Genomic DNA, 17,188 nt, shown 5'->3' on the forward strand with positions numbered 1-17,188 from the left:
GGTAACACATCCCTATTAGTGCAGTTTGCACAATGCAGCGAACTGGCTCGAACAATTAATTATTGGTAATTAAATAATATCCACAGCACAAGTAGTGACCCATTAAAGAGCAACGCGCTCCGGCAAAATTGAAACCATCTTCATTATAAGACAGAACAATTATATTCCAAGCTGATGCAGGGGTACAAAATACTGATACGCACAGGGCTCGAAATGGATCGGAGCGCCGTTCCGGTTCATGAATCGGTAAAATTATCGCTCCGTCTCGTGAAAAAAATAATTTGACCATCTGAGCTAGATAGGCAGCTATAACAAAAAACCTAACACACTTATATTCTAATGGATTTAAGTTTTGAATAGTATAAAACATAAATCCATTAGAATTTAAATTCCATCAAGTACCTTTCACTTGTATTTATAAAATACACATTAAATTTGCTAACTATGTTAATATCTTTAAAAAATTTCCAGCGCTCCGGTTTGTAAACTTTTCCATTTCGAGCGTTGGATACGCAATAGGCCCCGTATATTTTATTTATTGCAGGAAATAAAATATCAACTTTATAGCGTCTGTACATGTGCATGGATTTACTGGCACCAATAGTGTGTAAATTAAACTATTGCGATAATAACTGTTAACGCGTAATAGTGCTGACTGTCTCGCCGAATCTGATTCATCGAGGTGTAAGCGAGACGTGTTGTTGTCAATTGACAGATATCGCACAAGTTCTAACTGTCGCTTAAAAATTCAGAGGCTGCAGAACTTTTTTGATCCATGCATGCAATATTGCAAGTGTTGTACTTTCTTGTAGTTTTTTTTTATGATTTTTTTTATTTACTTTTTTATGCTGTTTTTTGTTTAATTAAATACTATTACTTAGGTACTGATTTTCAAGTCATGTTGTAAACGTTTCCAATTTATAATAGATATTCACTACAACGTAAAATTTGAATGATTTTTTTAAAATAAATAAAGACTTGTTACTTAAGTATATGCATTCAGGTCAGGGGGGTTATCGGGTCTGGGGGGGGGGGGTCCTGGGGGGGCAGGAACAAAAAAGTACAAACAAGTTAGGTGAATGGAATATTAATTCTTCTCAGTCAGGACTTCATGGCTGAGAAGTGTGACCCGGATAATTTAGTTATCGTATAGCCTTCTCAACGGACCCTCTCCTTTTGGCATTCTACCATAAGAAAACCTGTGTCAGTGAAAGGTCCGTGGTACACATGGATTGATGCAACTATTTGGAGCGTGTAATATTTTTTTTAATATTCTGACATGGCATGTCTAAAAGACAAGATGCAAACGGACACTAACGATCCTAAAAACTATGATCCTTAAACCATGCCCATTCGACAACTATTTGGGGATGCAACAAGTTGGAATATCTGATAGGTGAGCACTCCTAATTATGGTTGCAGGCCAGGTCTTCATGTTATACTTAAAGTACGGAGTACCTACAAGGAATGTATCCGGAGAAGTGAGAGTCCACGGTTGAAGCGAGAGTCTATAAGTAGTTTGCGGGGTAAACGCGGAAATCAGTGGCACCTACAAGATTTTGTGAACCCCGCCCCTCTCACCACATTAAAAGAGTACCTAACAATAAATATGGATATTTTTTTGAAATGGACCTTCGTACGCATTTATATAATTTTGATAGGTAATTAATAATATTATTGACTATAAAAATTCCTGGGCCGATCTCAAGCCACCAATACTCAGCATATATAAAATAATGTACTTGCATTGTATAATATTCACTTAATGATGCTAATAGTTCCGCAAACATAAAATGTTTATCAAAATTTTTAGTATTGACATTCTAATTGTTATGTTTACATACCGTATTATTTAATGATACCTACTTACCTTTTTTGGTATGTACCTATATGGATTGTCAATCATTATTGTAGGTTTTCAATATTGTAACAGGCTTTATAATAAGTAAAAAATGATACCTAGTATAATATTATTTACATTATAATACTTACTTATTTCTTTTACAGTAACAGATACAGCCAGGAAATAGATTCCTATGGGCAGTAATAATGCATTGCGTTGTATAATTTTTGTTGACACAGATTCGTTTTGATAACACTGTCTTCGACCTTGTAATAAGAAATTTTGTTGTTATAGATAATATCAAATTATTACAATAGACTTATAGATTATAATACACTGCCAGTCAGTTCAGTTATCAATAAAATATTTTAACAAGAGAATACAATCTCTGTTTAATTTCAATCGACTTCTCAATATTCAAATTAAAAGAATATCATAATTCAGAGTTTCCTAAACTTAGCAAAGTATAAATTTTAGCAGAGCGGTATAAAGAACAATATGGAGTTTGTAAACTTATATTTACAGTTTAGATAATATTGAGGGTATACTGACAGAAAGCATTAACTCATTAAAACAAGTTCTGAGATAATCGCAAAAAGGACTTTAATTTTTTTTTCAAAGCGTTCCCACATAGATTTTTTTATGATTTAAAAACATTTTTTCTACATTATAAAGACTAACCTTTATGGCAAACACAATATACGACATGTTACAAGTCCTGTATTTTGTATACGCAGAACGCATTAGGTCATTATCATGCTTTCTATCAGAATAAAAAAATAACAATATGATTTAATAATGTTTCTATTTTCTCACCATTATATCCTATGCCTTTGTGCGTTTTACCAGGACGTAGAGCGTAAAATTGTATACATTTTGGCATTTAAAACAGAAAAACAGCAAAAACTGAAATAATGCGTTCTGTTAGTATAACCTCGATACTCATGTCCATGGTAAAATCTGTTATCAACAAAATATGGGATTCAATGAAATCAGATTTGTAATCTACATCAGCGCATCTATTCTATACACAAGCTTTGCTATCGGCGGCTATCGAGGGCAGTTTATCATATTTTTGTATTGAGGTATTATAATAATTGTTACAATAAGTTAGCCCTCTAAACTGTCTATCTCGCTCTAAAAGTTAGTACAGCTAAGACAGGTGCTGTTAAAACATAGTACTTATTGTGTAACGATTACAACAAACTTATTGTAAATAATTACAAGATAAAAAGAACTTTTTATATATCATATAAACGTGACAATTCTATGTATTAATAAAAACTTTTTATTGTAGTTGATAGAAATACTGAATAAATATTATAGAATACAGAAATGTCATTTTGACATTTCATATTGATTTCCATATTAACGCATGTATATATTAATAATTTAGTTGCTAGGACCCACTTAGCAACCAATAATAGTGACTAGTAAATATTACTTTTAACGAATTTTTCCCGAAACATACAAAACAGAATTAACTGAAAATGAATTCAATTCTCCTTAAAGATGGCCAAAAGTATTAAAATAATGCATTGTCGTCGTGTTCTGATATATTCTTAAAGTTTCAAATGTCTAGCTAGTCGGTAAGTTAGTTAAAAATCTTGGACAAGAAAAAATTTGTACTGAACAAGAAAAAATCTGTACCAGACAAACAAGAATACGAGCTAATAAAAACGTGGTAAAATTATAATACCTGAATCAAAAATATGAAAAACTACCCTCGATAGCAGTCTTGTGTATAGAATAGATGCGCAGGAGGCAGAAATATGTACATTACATTAAGGATACATTTGTCTTGATTTATCTGTCTGTCTGTAACGCAGCCCAACACTTCACACGCACACACTCTCTTTGTCTGCCAAAGTAACGCATGTAAATTTGTGTCCCTAAAAAATCCCTCACATATGCGCTGCACTTAACCCAATGCTTACGGGCCGCACAACATTGTGTTTTTGCTAATTGCTTTTCAAATGCAAATTAACAAGTTAATTAAAAAATTAATTAAAAGAGCCCGTAAACATTGGGTTAACTGCTTAGTGACGTATATGTATTTCGCTCACACGGCTTCTTAATCCATACACTGTATTGTATTAAGGTTTTGTCGTCAAATCATTGAGTATGCATTCTGTATATTCAAATATTTAGGGTGGCCCTCGTAGTCTAGTGCGAAAGGTGCTGGCCTTTCATCCGGATGTGATTCTCGGTGAGGTCACAACGACACCTCCTACGTAAAAGGCCGGAACTGCGTTTTTACCTATTTTGACTTGATTGCCTTTTATTAAATAATTTTAAAGATAATACAACAATGATAATCGAAAAAAAACAAAAATTTAATCAATATAATAATATATCAATCAACTAAAAAACTATGATTTCAGCATTAAAAATTAACGCTGTGGTGACATTAAAATCGTACTGAAAAGACCATTTTGCAGTTCCGGCCTTATACGTAGTGGTTGTCGACAATATAATTATGTACCTATGTGATTTTCTCAATGTCTGGGTATTTGTGATTGTTTCACTTACGTAACTACACTACTTTCATACAGGAGTGGTTCCCAAAATATTACCAGTAAGTATAGTCTCATTGCGTTGACACATGCAAATAGGTAGGTAAGTGTCTCTATGCCTACAATATAAGTTAAGATGTAAAATACTATGTGAGCCCATTGTTAGGAACAAGACGTCTAGATAGTGAGGCGAGACTGTCTGGCCGCCATATCACTCAAGATGTTTTTCGATCTCTTTAATGTCAATTAATTTCTGTGTGTAATATTAATGTTGATCACCATAATTAAGCAGTGTAAATTAGTTATTATGTGTTCATTTACTGCCTTGGTAATTGGTATGCGCAGTGTCCCATCACCTCAATGTCGCCATGTTGGCCCATTGATTTTCCGATAAAGCCATTCCTTAGTAATTTCAATAATGTGTAGTGCAAATGGAGGAAAATTTAATTTGTTGACATTGACAACAGCTCCACTAATTATAAATTATTCCAGAAACCTTGACACAAAATTCCTCAGATAAAATAGCCGTTATGAAATAATATACTTTAATAGGTGGTACCTAGGTTGACATGTTTTGGAAATATGATAGGTTTATTTTCAGATTCAATATTTCTTAAGAGCCACCGTGCATACCAAAGAGCCGCGATTTGCCGACCCAGTGCTATATTAATTGGTCTTGTTGCTGTATTGCCTTTTGGAAATACTCAAATCGAGCAATTGCAACATTGCATTCACACAACCCAGCATCAAAAAATAGCATATCTGTAGCATTGTGTTTTACATCTTCTAGTATGGACGAAAATTAATAAAAATTGTTAGAAATAATAAACAATTAGTACTTATTTACTATTCATTATTAAAATGTTATCCTAAACCGGTTTCATCCCAACGGATATGCTTAATTGGTTTAAAAATAATATATTGTATACTAATTGTGGATAATTAAATAAAATTTAACTGTACATTACGGTGTTTGTTATTTCTAATAACACGTTGTTCCAACAATTATCACTGAAAAAAAAAATTATAATAAAAAGCATAAAAGGCAATAATATTAAAGAGAAAAGGTATTGTCGAGCTGTATGAAGCCACTTTCATTGCGTATGATGCACGGTAAACTTCAATGTTATGATTGAATTACCTATGAAACGTTATACCATTTTGTTTCTCAGTATGGCTACTAAATTTTACTAAATTAACCAAGCACATAGACAAGTAACTTTATATTTTGTATAAAATAACTATATTTCAGCGACACATACTCCCAGTTTGCCCTATGCATATAAGTCAAACCAATATTTACCAGCTACACTCTTCACTAAGTCGATTATTCATGTCTTCTATCTTATTCAAACGCATATTGCAGAGATTATACGCGTGCTGAATGCTTTCTCACTCCCACTGTTGGTAAGTTTTTGTTTAGGCCTCGATATTAAAGTTTTTGCCCACTTCTTCAAGCAACAGCGTAATATGATTTGTTTGATGTTGAAGAAACCCCCACCCCTGTGATCCGATGATTCTTCAACAATAGCCGAATCCAATCTGTCTTTACATCAAAAATGTGGAAGAAAACCTCCTTCTATACATATTATAAAAATCAGGTATTAAAAAGACCTCTGGAGATTGCTGCTATATTTTTTTACGAACAAAAATGGCAATTGCGTCCAACTGAAACCACAGATGGCTCCATCTAGTAGAAGATTCATCAGCTTTGCTTTGTACAAATTAAACGTGGTAAATTAACATTTTTTTAATGCCATATTAACATTATTCACACCAATAATGGAAACGACTTCTGAATTTATCATATTGTGTCTATAAGGTTTATGTAGGTACTTACAATAAAATGAAGTTTACAGTTGAGTTAATATAATGCTGTCAATTGGCATAAATAACTATGAAATGACTTTTACTTATACTAGTACGGGCTCCATCGTTTATCTGGTTCAAGCTAATGTAAACAGTTTATGTTAACGAGCAATCAAATATTTAATATTGACAAGAGTGTTTGAAGTAGTTAATTTTAGAACATAATCAATGTAGGCACCAACTTAATCATAACAATAATTATGAAGTTTATGATATCTATTCATTTATTGATCCAAGTATTGTGCATGTTTATATAGTATTTTAATTTCATGATATCTGGGTGTATACATAACTACTGTTTACATTTTGTGACGTTTTTCCTAATAAAATCAACGAAATTTATCTCTTTGTTTAACTTATACCAGTGAGGAAGACTCCTCATGAAAAATTATGTTTATTTTAATAAACATTTATAATTGCACTAATGAGTGCCATATATATTATATTCCTAATGAATAAATTGTTTCTTTTGGATATTCGAAATTATCAAACTATAATAATTGAGAATACATCTTGTATAAAAATAAGCAATACCATCTAGCTGGCAATTTTCTAATGAATAGCATGTATATAATAAATATATAAATGATCATTCGACAGAGCATTCATATGAAAAAATATAATTCATCAATTGATTTTATATTCTCTTCATATGTGAATGTCCAAGTGTGTACTATCTTTTCAGTTAAGTACTTGCTCATCGTTCACATGTCTCCTCTTGGCGATGGTCCATGCTTGATAAACATACGCAGTCACTATCGTGGAGCGACATATGTGTTGTGGCCCGTGATCGGAAAATGTTGGCCGTACTTCGACGCAATAACGGTATTTCTACACACGATATCGAAGGGGACTGACATTCGCGATGCTTGGCCCAATGTTCTTTGGCTCTGGCTTATACAATATATCTACCTAACTAGGTACTTGATTATTCATATTTATTTAAAATAACTTATGTTATTATATTACGACTGATGAATTTGACACAAAATTAGACAGACATCTGGCTCAGTAATATTTTAATTGTAAATAGTTCTGGCAATTGCAATTTATGTTTTAACCATCTAGTCACTAGATTCTAGTGAATCAAAAAAAAGTTCAATATAGCAGGTAGAAAACAACACACAATTACCGGTTTCATATACTTAATGTATCGATGAAAACTTTCAATGTTTTATTTCTGTTATAAAATAATTTCTGAAAAGTAAATAAATGATTTGTTCATTTATCCAATTTTCAGATGAACATTTATGTCTTTCGAAAGAATCATATTATTTCCCCCATTATTATACCTAGATTACCACAAGTGCCATTCTTTGTGTGTGGTTCACAGAACAGATTAATAAATGGAATACCGAATATACTTTGAATGCGTGTCCTACGTAAATGAACAACACATTGTAAACGTGCAATAGTGTGTTGCAACCTTAGAATACACCAATATTGAATGAGCATTAGTGCATAAACCGAGAGCGGGAAACTTGTCAGAACGAAGGACTAGCGTATTCTCGACACGTGTTTACGTTTATCTTATATTCTTCCACACTCGAGATCGATTGCCTGTTACTCCACACCCGTTAGGTATTTCAGTTTCCATTATTTCCGAGTTCCCTGGTGTGGTTATACTTGTGTACCTTCACATATTTTTTTTATTTTAGTCATTGATAAATAAATAGACCGGTGCTATAGGGATAATATAGTATTATTGCCATTTGAGTTTTTGTGATTTAAATACAAATGAATAAACAAATTGATATTTGTCATAAATAAGTATTTTTAGCCGAAAATTCATCCAACCAAACAAAAAATTAGTATGTAATGTGTGCGAGATTAATATTTGTACAAATTCAATGGACAGGCAGTAGACTTCCAACTCGGTCCAATTAGATCTCTCAGTCGTTTCATTTCACAATGTCATTGTGCATTCTTGCTAATTTTGTATAATCTTTAGGTCGAGAACCTGTTGCTAATAATTTACAATACTTGCCTCTGATAATTTCAATAAATATTGAGCAACTAGTATGTTAATAAATTTTACCTTTCATATTATTTATGGGTTCCATGGCCCCCACAAGGGGGCGGCTGACGGGACTCTAGCTTGAGGGCCCGGCGTGGTGGGTCGACTAGTTAAGTGAGATAAACACCTCACAAAGTTGCTCTAATAGTAAAGAAAGTCGCCTGCGACGCTATTATTACGAATAGGATTTTACTTGATAATTAGTGTTTCCTGACAAATAAAAATGACTATTTATCCAATATGGCGAAGAGTCATATGTTACTTGGCTATCACAAAACGGGGTCGCGATCAGTTCTTCATAATAATATGATGCCTAGAACTGACAATTCGAGTGGGTTCATTTAAAAATACAAAATCTCGCTAAAAATACACAGAACCACAGAACCAGGAATACCATTTGGGAAAACTACTGTAGAACATTACACTGCCCTTAACTTTAGTGATAGGTTGAGGGGCCCGCTTCAGGATGGGTTCTATTGAAAATAAAGCAAATACCTTTCAAAAAATATTTTATAATAGCCACTGTATTATGAATCTCCTATTTTTGTCATAAAAAATGAATATGCAATACTGACTAGTTTGGTATAATAAATTAAATTGGTGGAATTTGTCAGATACTGATTATCGCCATTAAAGCGTCGTAAACATTTGCTGATCAAGACGTTATATATCGGAAAAAATTAAGCTATCAATAATCGATTAAATTATACATACAACTATTGCATAAATTATTAACAAAAGGCAAAACTTTTGAAGTCAATTAACGAAAAGGACGCATGTCTATTGGAAGAAAATGAATTCATATCGGTTTCCAAATTTACACATGATTCCACATATAATATTCTCTAGTTGCATTATTAACAGAACATTTTGTTTAATTTCCAGGCGAGTTTGGAAACTACCAATGTTTCCAGTTCATCCTTCACATCTTGTCGGCGGTGACGGCCGGCATGCACATGATGTCCCTGACCACTGTCGCAGCCGTTCCAGACCACAGGTTGGAACAATTTTACCATATTGTTGTAGCATAAGACTGTGATAGCTGTCTATAAATAAGGAGAAAATAATCCAGAAAGTTTTGGATCTAATTGCTGACTATCAAATGATGCCGAGTTTTAAATTAAATCAATATTGGGTTTGGATGCAGAGTATCAAAATTCTTCAAATAAATTCAACATGCCATACAAAGGTTGAAAACTAAGAATTACGGAGTCTCTTGAGGGAAGCCTGAACAACTTGTAGACTTTTAAAAATGTACGTCATCATAACGTCCTATCTTTTCTCATCGTAAAAACATATCACGACAAAATTATCAGTTAATTGCAAACGAAAATAGAAAGTTTTACCAAATATATTTTACTACATAATGTTTAGTGAGCATTAAATTAAATGTATAATGCACAATATGTTTACACAAAAGACTAGTAAAGTTGCCTATAACTGTGAATATAATATAAAATTAAATTTGGCCGTATTCTCCATTTAAGAAAAACAATGTTTAAAATAATTCTTTTTTACGGTAGTTATTAATACATTTAAATTAATAAAAACAGGCATTATAATAACATACACAGTTTCATACAAAATCTACAGATTGTTCAGGGAGTTCCCAAATTTTTGATTTTCTACTGTCCAGCCTATATTTTTTGAACTCATCTAGTTAATTAGAGTAAGGCTGGGGTGGGGAACCTTTTCATGTTGGAAAGCCGCGTTAAGTTCGCTGTAATCTATGGCCGCATCTTCAAAATAAATCAAAATCTTTAAAATATCTTCAAACTTCAATTAGATGAATGTTAAAATATAGATTTTGTAAAAATAGAAATTTGGATTAATTCAAATAATGGCCGAGGCCATATGCGGCCTTAAAGATACAAGTTTTCCCACTCCTGCGGTAGGGTGTTTGATGGCATTATAAAGTTAATGGAGTTAAATAATCACATTCATTTTAAAGGATTTTTTTGAAATGCTTGTGATTTTTACTTACGTACTTCAAGGTTCCTGATTAAAATCTCGAATTTGTAAGAAAGTTTTTAATACTTACATAATTTTGATTCATGTTTATTTTCTATTTATAATGAATTCATTAAAATCATTTAAGTCTCAATAATATTTCGATAGGTGTTTTGTTTTTTAGAGTCAAAATTTAATAGGGTAATTTTTATTTTTCAGATGTGCAATTCCTGGAGTGGACACCAATGAAACGATGGCCCCCTGGAATTCGAGCGCAGTCTTGAACGCTATACCCAAGGACATCAACGGCAACATGCAATACTGCTATCTGTTGGATAGCTCGAACGAGTCAGTCAAATGCGACAGTTATGTTTATGACGACACTTACTATGCGTCGACCAAGACCATCGACTGGACCCTGGTGTGTGACCGTCGGTGGATGGGGGCGCTGGCGCAGTGCATTTACATGCTGGGTGTTTTCACAGGAGCCGTAGTCCTCGGGGGTCTGGCCGACAAGGTGGGGAGGAAGGCCATCTTCTGTTGGTCCGCTATCCTACAGTTGATACTGGGGGTAGTGGTGGCGTTCATCCCTGAATACTGGTCGTTTTGCTTTGTTCGATTCCTATACGGGATATTCGGATCGGCCGGATCGTATATCACAGGATTTGTGCTGACGATGGAAATAGTCGGAGCCAGTAAAAGAACGGCCTGCGGAATTGCCTTCCAGGCGGCGTTTGCTGGTGGAATAATGCTGGTGGCAGGGTGGGGAGCGCTCATCCAGAACAGCACCCTCCTGCAGGTGGTGTACGGTCTCCACGGGCTACTACTCATACCCCACTGGTGGGTGATGGACGAATCTCCCCGGTGGCTGTGGGCCCAGGGCAGATCACGGGAGGCCGTGCTGATCGTGCAGAAGGCACTAAAGAAAAATAACAGAGGCTACAGCTTTGATTCGGCGCACTATGTTTCCCGAGGAAAGGTCGTATCGGGGAAAGACGAGCCGGCGGCCAGCACCATGGACCTTTTCAAGACACCCAATTTGAGAAAGAAAACCCTCAATGTTTGCTTTTGCTGGTTTGCCAACTCTCTAGTTTACTATGGCCTGTCATTGAACGCCGGAAAGCTGTACGGAAATCCATTCCTGATTCTCTTCATCATCGGTTTGGTGGAGTTCCCCAGTTACGGCGCCGTTATTTACTTCCTGGACAGACTCGGCAGAAGGTCGCTGATCAGCTCGCTCATGCTGGTCGGCGGCGTCTGCTGCATCATCGCCGCCTACTTGACTCAAGGGAGCACCGCCGCCACTACGGTTGTCATGCTTGGAAAACTTTTCATAGCCGGATCGTTCGCGATCATTTACAACTATTCAGCGGAGCTTTTCCCCACGGTGGTAAGAAACTCGGCTCTAGGACTGGGGTCGATGAGTGCCAGGTTGTCGGGCGCTCTCACCCCGATGATAACGCTCCTGGACACTCTGAACCCCACGATCCCGGCGGTAATTTTCGGAGTGGTCTCTTTGATTTCTGGATTTTTGACTCTGTTCCTCCCGGAGACCATGGGACAGCCCATGCCCCAGTCGATCGCTGACGGAGAGAGATTCGGCCTGGGAGACACCTGTTTCACCACCTGCTTAGGCGGCAAGAGGAACAAGACTCATTCGATGGCGGACCCCAACCCCGAAAGCATGATTCCTCTGGATGATGTCAACAGGCAGAAGAGGGAAGATTGTTGAAGACATTGTGACTAGGGAATCCAATCCCGAGCCAAAATTCTGATCCCGGGATTTCGGGATTACAATTTGACAATCCCGGGATCCCGGGACTGGTCCCGGGATTGGGATTTTTTTTCATTGTTAATATAAAATTTTTATATTTACAAATAACATTGATAAAATCGGTCAAAAATAAATCTAGTATAATTTATACTACGAGTATTTAAGACATTTATTGTTAATATTGTATACGTTAAATCTTGGAAATACACAAGTTTAATGGAGTAAATAATATTGTAATATAAATAATAATGTGAATTTAATATGAGATTGCTATTTCTGATAGTAAAATGAATAGATCAGCGAGATTTAAAATAGTAAAGCAAATAATCATGGCGTACTTATGGCCTTTCCGCTTCATAAATCTAATTAGTCAGTCAAATATGAAACTGCCGTAAAACGTATGATATCATGGTGGAATTACTTTGTTAAAAGTGCGGAGCATTGTTTTTTTACCAATCTTTCTCATTTTTAATAATTTATGTGAAAAAATAAAATGAATCGGCAACCTACACATCAAACTTCATTCAAACTCAGTTTATTTCTAATGTAGTTATTTTGTATTAAAAGTATTTTTTCTGTTATATTTTCCATAAAAATTGATAAAAAAATCAATCCCGAAATCCCGGGATTATGTTTATCAATCCCGGGATTCATAGGTATCGAAAATAGCTCGGGATCCCGGGATCCCGGGATTCGGGATCCCGGGATTGGATTCCCTAATTGTGACATATCTATTGTATTTTGTATTGTATTTACATCAAACATTCATAAATTAATTTACATTCACAACAAAATAGAGCTTAAGTTATCATTTCTCGATGTATTCATTATATTTTCTCACAAATATAACATTTTATTCATAACAATACATGTAAAATGTGATTATGTTTTATTTACATATAACTATTCTAGATTCATGATGCATTACAACATAGGAGATTAATAACGCTACGCTAGCAACGGTCGGAGACTATCAGGGCGTGATAATGCGTAATAAATGAGAAATTTAACAAAACCTCCGGCGCGGGTAAAAGCTTACGACGATTAATTCGCAAAGAGGACAAATCAACTATGAACGGTAACAAATCTATATCCTATCTACTTATATAAATTTCCCTCACAATATGCAGGTGACCGCGAATGGGCGATCCACTCCCGCAAGTGTTCAGTCCGCTCGGGTGCTTGCGAAAATTCTAGTGTTCTCTTTCAATTAGCGTAAATTAACAGCCTTTTCTTATTTAAAAATAACTTAAATCGTGTAATGCAATATAACATTTGCGATAATAACTTCTTAGACAAAAATAAACTCTGATAACAAAAATAATATTTGGACTAAGTAACTCGGGTAAGTATCTACAGATGTCCCGTTCTCCCTTTCACAGCGTAAACACGAATCGTGGGACAGGCGCGGTTTGTAATGCCAAAAAAACCTTTGCAACAATTGACTACGCTCACCGTATTTATTTAAAAAAATATCATGAAAACGCCATACGTAGAATACATTTTTTGGAGGTATGCTTTTTATATTACACATTTTAATTTGTAATACAGTTGAACTTGGTTATTACGAGAAAGATGGGACCGACTGAATTTGCTCGTTATAAGGGTTACTCGTTATATCAGAGAATAGGTATTTCGAAATGAGCGGTCACATAACACAAAAAGTCGAAAATAAAAAATCTGAAAACCATTGTAAAAATCCCCGAAACAAGCATGGCATTCATAAACTACAAAAGAAGTTGGTTATTGTAATGAACGCTGGTAGGTACCTACTGACTTCACAAACCTTGAATTTTTTACTTATTTCAACCATATGCGTGGATACTTTTTCAATATTGTCGGCGAAAACACCAATTAGGTAAGTAGGTACTTAGTCACTTAACTAGTGTCATAAACGTAATGCGATCTCGGCGGCATCCTGTGCGGTCAGATTTTATTGCTTAGGGTCGAAATGTTTTTAAACGATCGACACATTAACAGTTTTAAGAAAATTTTTGACGATATTTTAGCTCGGTATATCCGATAAGTCGCTCGTTATAACAGTGAATGTTGTCAACAAATGTTTCCTCATTACATCTGTGATCGTAATAACCGAGTTCGACTGTATTTTCATTGTAAAATAGATATGGTTACGATTTTTCATGTTAGCTCCTGCCAATAAACGTATTCTACGTAGAAACATATTCATATAGTAATACTAATGGGTCTATCCTAAAACTATGTACATGTTTATTAAAAAATAAATGAAAATTGATCACTATGCTCTTCACTTCCTTTTAAGCTCCTAGGTAGATGTAAATACCTAATAAGTTCTTGTTTCACTAATCTTGCTAATTTAATTATACAATATTGTGAAAAATTTACAATTTAAAGCGTTGATGCAAGTATACCGATTTGGAGCAGTTTTATTTTTATATTAATTTTTAGATAACCATTTTAAAAAGTATCTCCGTTCATTTTTCATCAATTCGACTTGAAATTAAGCCTGGTGAACAGAGAGCCTGCTATATGTAACATTTGAGTTATGCTCAATTCTGAAGGTTAATTAAGATGGCATGAGTTTTTGATTCTTCAGTTTCACAAACCGGTGTGAGTATAAAAAAGTCTAAAGACATTCAATTGAAAAAAGATCTACCCATTAAAGAAGTAGACGTTGGCAGTCATTTTAGTAATTTTTTGATTGTACACTGATTGAGTTTACTATGTTCAACAATTGGTATAAAAACATAATGTTTTTTTTAATTTATGTAAGTATGCACTGGGTACATTTTTAGATTTTAATGTTGCCGTAATTTGAAACTACAAAAAAGTAATGTAAGTATGAGTACATAAGTTATGAATAAACAGTTCATAATACATTAACATTGGTATCCCCTCATTTATAATGACTTGCAACTATTTAAAAATAATGCATTAATAAGCTGATATTTTTTACATCTATCTGTTCATGAAATTCTTTCATTAATTGGATAAGAAAACCTTTAATAAATATTTTACGATTAAATTGACCTATGGGTTGGAACGAAACCCTCGTAATTAAAGGACTACCTGTATAGGAAATATAGCGTGACTCAATTTAACTTGTACGCCATTAACAATTAAGTATGCATTACATAGTCAGAATGTCCTTAAAACTTAACCAATGACAGTGAGGTTTATATTATGTATACTTTGAGGCCTCATTAAGGTAAATACACTTTACAACGATCTTAATCAACAATGTAACATTGGGGACAATATTATAATATAGGTAATTTAAATATTGACCTAATTAATATTTCAAATTCTATGTAACAATAATTATTAATACAGGTCATACTGGTGCAATGATAAATAAGACATTATTTTAATTGTAGCTTATTTGGAAACGATTCCATATTTTATAGATAACACCTGACTTGGACTCAATTAATTAATTATTTGGTGTCAATGTAAATTAGTAGGTAGGTCCACAACAAAGTCCCATGTCTAAATCAATGAAGTCTACTGCATACAGTTATTAATTTGCCAAATAAAAGTGTTTTTAACAAATTTAAGCAAATCACACGAGTCAACATTATCTGTGATGATAATTAAAACAATTAACAACTCCATCTCAAAAATCTCCAGACTATTTGACGGATCGAGTATGCTTAATATTCGATTCAATTTGAAAAACCTGTTGTGTTATAATTTTGTACACAATGCTGAATAATTCAAGTGACAAAAGAATGCAATGATAATTCAAATTTGGAAGACATTACAGGACATCTGTGATACCGTAATCACATCTTTGTTACAAAAATAATATCGTACTACTAGCCTATCCGGGCTCGGTAACGGAGGGAAGGGCATGATATGACTATTGACAGGGTGCGGGCGGCTCGGGTTGGCGTGCGGTGTGCACCACGATGGCGGGCTGGGATCCGATCGGCGGCAGGAGCTCGTGGCATTCGCCGGGCGCCAGAGCCGCCAGGGCGGCCAGCAGATCGTGGTTCACCAGCGGCTCGTGTTCCGGTCGGGGCTCCCACCCCACGGGGGGGCTCGACGGCGGAGATATTAAGAATTGTTTATCGAGCGGGGGAGGTTCGAGGTTTTTCATAGACACGGGGGTCACGGGTTGAGCGAAATAACAAGTGATGCACGATTTATAGAACGGGAATTGGTGCAGTTGAATTCGGGCCTTCGCGGCCGCCGTCGGTTGCTCGAAGTTCACCCGCAGGCGTCTGAAGCTTCTCAACCATTGGAATGTGACGCTCTCCGAAAAGGTTCTGAAGAGACTCTCCATTTTCAGCTTCAGTTTGTCATTGTCGAATACTTCGCTGTTGATATTCGTGACGATTATCGACTTGGGCAAGTCGTCCAGCGAGTCCGTCGACCGATCGTCTTCGTCGTACACCAGCTGACTGAGATTCGGGTGGACATTAGGGAGACCGTCGGATTCGTTAATGTACACTTCCTCGTCCTGGGGCATGTCATCGTAGTGCTCCGAATCGGCCATAATAACAGACGTTCGAAAGTGTGTTTTGTATTTAGAACATATCGATTTTTTTAGTAAAATACGCATAAGACCTTTGCGCTTCGATTACACAACGCACCTGCACTGAGGTAACTTTATTTATATTTGGTCGACTCACTCCACTCGAGGGCGGCTATGTCAAAAAGAATTAAGTAAATTTGCACTGCACTATCAGGCGATAGCCAAAATATTCCAATGTTATTTTTCTGCAGAAAATTATCCTACTATTGGTTACCTGTCATCAATTTATGACGCCATTTAAAAGTTGCCATCATCTAAAAAGATATTGTAGAAAATAAATGGGATCGAAAAAATTCCCTCAATAAATTTTATAATATAATAATTATTTTATTTGTATATTTTTTTCTTGAAATATTATATTATAAATAAATTTCATGTATACGATGAGAAATCTAATACGATGCATTGATATTTTCCATTCAATTATTAATATCGAAATTTGTTAATACTGACATCTGTGCAAGATCATTTTAAATTCTATTCGTTTTATTTTGTCGTTTTTATCGTATGTTTGTTATTTTTTGACTCAAATTAAATTTATTGGTGTCATCAAAAATAATTTTATATAATATGTACTTAGTACTATATTTATATATTATGTAAGTATATATATATTATTATAATATATTCGGGTTAGTTACACCATTTATAACTCAAGAACGGCTGGACCGATTTTTATGATCTTTGATTTGTTGGATTC

At 34.8% G+C, this 17,188-nt stretch overlaps 2 protein-coding genes across 2 annotated transcripts in view; one reads left to right on the forward strand and one right to left on the reverse strand.

Annotated features, from left to right (window-relative positions):
• Window positions 1-11,927, forward strand: part of LOC147075605 (organic cation transporter protein) — a 51,017-nt gene extending 39,090 nt beyond the window's left edge. Inside the window, exons 2-3 of the mRNA XM_085941916.1 lie at window positions 9,131-9,242; window positions 10,415-11,927. Coding sequence (XP_085798042.1) covers window positions 9,131-9,242; window positions 10,415-11,927 — 1,625 coding nt within the window. The remainder of the gene's footprint in view (window positions 1-9,130; window positions 9,243-10,414) is intronic.
• On the reverse strand, window positions 10,416-16,717 carry sra (RRM_RCAN_like domain containing protein Sra). Its single transcript, XM_085941919.1, has 2 exons — window positions 12,697-16,717; window positions 10,416-11,938 (listed from the first exon to the last, which is right to left on the reverse strand). The coding sequence occupies exon 1, from the start codon at window positions 16,513-16,515 to the stop codon at window positions 15,811-15,813; it is 705 nt and encodes a 234-aa protein (XP_085798045.1). The 5' UTR covers window positions 16,516-16,717; the 3' UTR covers window positions 10,416-11,938; window positions 12,697-15,810.
• Between the last annotated feature and the right edge of the window lie 471 nt (window positions 16,718-17,188).

The sequence above is a fragment of the Rhyacophila brunnea genome, unplaced genomic scaffold (genome assembly GCF_057557595.1).
Source record: "Rhyacophila brunnea isolate RB1 unplaced genomic scaffold, BYU_Rbru_1.0 scaffold_14, whole genome shotgun sequence".
Taxonomy (NCBI): Eukaryota; Metazoa; Arthropoda; class Insecta; order Trichoptera; family Rhyacophilidae; genus Rhyacophila; species Rhyacophila brunnea.

Excerpts from the sequence above, each read along its gene's own strand:
- sra (XM_085941919.1), bottom strand. The coding sequence starts at position 16,515 with ATGCGTATTTTACTAAAAAAATCGATATGTTCTAAATACAAAACACAC.